Raw genomic sequence first — 4,025 nt, 5'->3', positions numbered from 1 at the left:
ACGTAATTAATTAAAAAAATTTAATTTTTATTTAAAATTTAATTTTTTTAATAATTTTTTTAATTTATTACGTATTATAAACGTTTTAAATAATATAAAACTTTTTATTAAATGTTTAAAATTAATTAAAATTAAACTTATTAAAAATATTTTTTAATAATAAAACGAAAAATTTACGGCGAATAATAAATATATCGGTAATTTTTCGATAAATATTATTTTTTTTAAATTATAATTAAATATTAACTTTTATAAAAAAGAAAATAAAAAAATTAATAATTTAAATAAAAAATTTATATTTAAAAAATAAAAATAAAATAAAACGTCGTAATATAATATAATAAATTATATTAAATATATATTAACGTAATTAATTAAATATAATCGTTTAAAAACTTTTATTTAAAAAATTAATTAAGTTATTTATAATTTAATTATTTTCGAAATATTATAAAAAAAGAAAAAAAACCAAATATCCTTAAATTAAGTTTTTTATTTACGCGGGAAGAAATTTGATTAGTTAAAAAGCAATATGGCTAGGAAGGTATAAAGGAAACCTAGTCTAAGCTAGCTGAGATAACTTCGGAAATCTTATGATGTTATTATAAGCTCCGGCATTATTAACATCACGAATCTTGTTTCTATTTCCCAAATAATTATTATTGTATCACTACCTTAATAGCAATTTACCTGTTTACTGTCCACAAATTACCCATACTATTCTGATGCCATTTTCAAACCAAATAGCATGCAGACCGACAATGAGTACTGAGAGCATCTCGTGTCTAATGCATCATTCCTAGTCCAAGGTGTTCTGGGTCAGCTTTGACAATTCGTTGCGTGTTTGTATTGCCCATGCCGCCTCTCCAGCCCTGGACGACAACAATTGTATCGCTCTTGCCAAGAAGACCCAATCCTAATGCCCTCTCGACAGCCCACTTAATGCGGCGATCCACGTCCTCCTGCCAGTTGACTTGGTCGTAGTTTGGCTTAGCCTCGTTGAATAGGAAAGGATAGACGCCACGATACAAGTGTGCGTAACGCGAGGCTGAAGGGTTGCGAGTCACCATAAAAATCGGGCAAACGGGCCTGTACTTGGAGAGCAATCGTGCTGAATCTCCTGAAGTGGATAGGACAATGATCGCACCTGCGTTCAAGTCCAACGACGCTCGTACTGCGGCCATAGCACATGCCTCGACAACGTTCGTAGGACGTTTCGTTAGTGAAACCATCTCCTCATAATGGCTGACGTAGGGGATCGAATTCTCTGCGGCGAGACACGTGTTGCTCATCTCGCGGACCGCTAGCTCTGGATACGACCCTTTGGCGGTCTCTCCACTGAGCATGACACAGTCAGCCCCGTCAGTTACTGCGTTACCAACGTCGCTGATTTCGGCTCTGGTTGGGCGAGGATTGGTGATCATGCTTTCCAACATCTGAGTTGCACAGATCACGGGTTTACCGGCGATATTACACTTGGCAATCAGCTTCTTCTGCGCAGCGAATACTTCGTAGGCTGGGATCTCAATTCCTAGGTCTCCTCGGGCCACCATGACACCATCAGTCTCCTTGAGAATTTCGTCGAAATTATTCAAACTGCGCGAGATCCTAGTTAGTATCTTATAAGACCGACACCTAGTCATGAAGGCTTCGAAGCTGGATCCTACTACACGAGGTACAATAAACAACTTTGGTGGGGAAGATGATTCTGAGGCTGGAAACATACCCTTGTCTGTTCTCAATCTGTAACCGAGTTAGCAATGAATTGACCGAATGTATAGGAATATCATAATTTGGCGCTAACCTTGGCAATGATCTGGATGTGCTTTCCGTCTTCTCCAAGAACCTCACGGATGGCACGAATATCCTCGCCTCGTCGAATGAAGCTGGCGAAGACCATGTCGACATTGTTCTGAACGCCGAATCTTAGATCTTTCTTGTCCTTCTCGGATAAAGCGGGAAGGTCGACATCGGTGTCGGGAAGATTGACGCCCTTGCGGGAGGAAATAAATCCATTGTTGCGGCACTTCACTTCAACGGTTTTGTCGTCCTTGATATTTAACACGTCAAAGGCAAGCACACCATCGTCAACATAAATGACCTTTCCCTTCTCGATTACTTTGGTGATGTTTGCATAGTCAACGTACCTACGAAACATATTAGTTAGAGGAGGGGTTAGGGTTGTCAGCTTTGAAGAAAAAGAGGCTACTGCATACATATGCTCTGAATTGCACGAGGTCTTGTATTTTTCGTCCGTGGTAATGTTGAGAACGTGACCAGCCTTGATAGGGATGTCTTCACCACGTTCTGTATCACCTGTACGGATCTCAGGACCTTTGGTATCAAGGGCAATGGCAACTTGGCGGCCACTCTGAGCCTTCTCGGCGGCGCGAGTGTTGTCAATGACGGATTGATGATATTCGTAGCTTCCATGGCTGAAGTTCTACATATAATTAACACCTTCGCTAATTTACTTGTAACTTGTCAGGATGCTCACCATTCGCACGATGTTGAGACCCGTGGCTCGTCTAGATATTGTGTCGTTGTGTTAGCCTCTATCACTTTTACACACACATATTACAAGCATATGTTGCGACTGACAAGGAATTAATCTTCTCGACCGAGTTGGTCTTCGGACCAATGGTACAAATAATAGAGGTTCGTCGATGAGCATTCTTGCTAGGGGCAGTAGATGTGTTCAGACTAGCAAGCCATTCAACACGGCCGCCTAAAGCGAGGTGGTCGAGAGAAGTCGTAGACATGGTCTAGGTGCTATTCGAGATAGAAATGTGGGATGTTGAGGTGGCGTGTTGAGGTGGCAAAGGAGTTTGTTGATACGACAGCCAAGAGAGCTTTGGTGATTTAGGGAATAGAAGAGGGAAAGGGAGAAGGAAAGGAAGATGCGAAATCGAGGGAAAGTATTTCAAAGAAGAGTTTTAAAGGAATCCTACGTCCTACGTGAGGTATTTCTAAAGTCTGGACATTTTCAGAAAAGTTAGAAGTTACGGATTAACCCCACCCTCATGGATTTTACTGAAGCACCTTGAGCTCCAGCCAAGAATTGGCGAGTCCCTGCGCGGGGCATGGAGGGGCTTGTACTATGTAGTTAATACGTACTTACCTAGGTACCAAAGTATTCCAAGGTTGTGACCATAGGTGCATCCGGACATTGCGCAGATAGGAGTCACCCAATTGTATCGCCAGGATTAGGATCTAAGTCCCGACTTGTCGTAAGCGGGCATACCTGCATACAAGTATGTACACCTAAGTCCATCCGTACCTATTCTATTTAAAGGACATGGATTGAGTACCTACCTAATGTCTACAGGTGTCTCGCCCAAATCAGTGTGCCTTCACGGCCACATGTAAACATCGAGTGGATATTACAACTTGCTTAGCCAAGGTGACGCTAGGAGTTATTGACGCTCAATTAATATACCGCCTGCAGTCATTAGCCATCGGCTAGAGTGGCATGGTGAATCGTTTATCAATCCATATTTAAAGAGTACTGTAACCTTCAACAATCTTGAGTGAGTGATGGTATATATGCACATACCCATATCTGATTCTCTGTATAAGTACATATTTAGGTAGGTAAGTACATACTTACCTAGGTATATACGAATGGACATTTCTGTTGAGTGCTTCCTACTTCTCAACAACGTTGAACACCTCAGCTACTTACCTAGATACTTTGCCATTACATGGTCGATGACATTAGAACTATTTCTCTATCTACTGACTACCTAGGTAGAACGTGAGGCCTCACGACCACAAAAAGTTGTTCTTTAACTTCTTAGATGAAAGTAAATTCGCCTACCTACCTAGGTAGGTAGGCAGCCAAGACAGCTTCTAACAACATGATGTAGTTTTGGGTCAACCTGGCTAACTAATAATCAGAGTCATATACGCTCACCGCCACGGGACCTTTGGCCAATCTTATCAAACAGCGCATACATCCTTTCCAATCAATGTATACGGCGTAACCTAACGTGTGCTTCGATACGGCCACAAGTATATTAGTC

General features: G+C 40.9%; 1 protein-coding gene across 1 annotated transcript; it reads right to left on the bottom strand.

Annotated features, from left to right (window-relative positions):
• Positions 1-451: 451 nt before the first annotated feature.
• On the bottom strand, positions 452-3,049 carry GGS22DRAFT_174353 (pyruvate kinase). Its single transcript, XM_047963074.1, has 6 exons — positions 2,602-3,049; positions 2,498-2,528; positions 2,217-2,443; positions 1,805-2,147; positions 1,727-1,743; positions 452-1,596 (listed from the first exon to the last, which is right to left on the bottom strand). The coding sequence occupies exons 1-6, from the start codon at positions 2,760-2,762 to the stop codon at positions 786-788; spliced, it is 1,590 nt and encodes a 529-aa protein (XP_047814449.1). The 5' UTR covers positions 2,763-3,049; the 3' UTR covers positions 452-785.
• Between the last annotated feature and the right edge of the window lie 976 nt (positions 3,050-4,025).

Source organism: Annulohypoxylon maeteangense (assembly GCF_022496945.1).
Source record: "Annulohypoxylon maeteangense strain CBS 123835 unplaced genomic scaffold GGS22scaffold_24, whole genome shotgun sequence".
Classification (NCBI taxonomy): Eukaryota; Fungi; Ascomycota; class Sordariomycetes; order Xylariales; family Hypoxylaceae; genus Annulohypoxylon; species Annulohypoxylon maeteangense.
This window is presented reverse-complemented; position numbering and strand designations above follow the sequence as displayed.

Coding starts and splice junctions, on each gene's coding strand:
- GGS22DRAFT_174353 (XM_047963074.1), bottom strand. CDS start 2,762: ATGTCTACGACTTCTCTCGACCACCTCGCTTTAGGCGGCCGTGTTGAA. Junction 2,529..2,601: donor GTCGAGAAGATTAATTCCTT/GTCAGTCGCAAC, acceptor CACAATATCTAG/ACGAGCCACGGGTCTCAACA. Junction 2,148..2,216: donor TCGTGCAATTCAGAGCATAT/GTATGCAGTAGC, acceptor TATGTTTCGTAG/GTACGTTGACTATGCAAACA.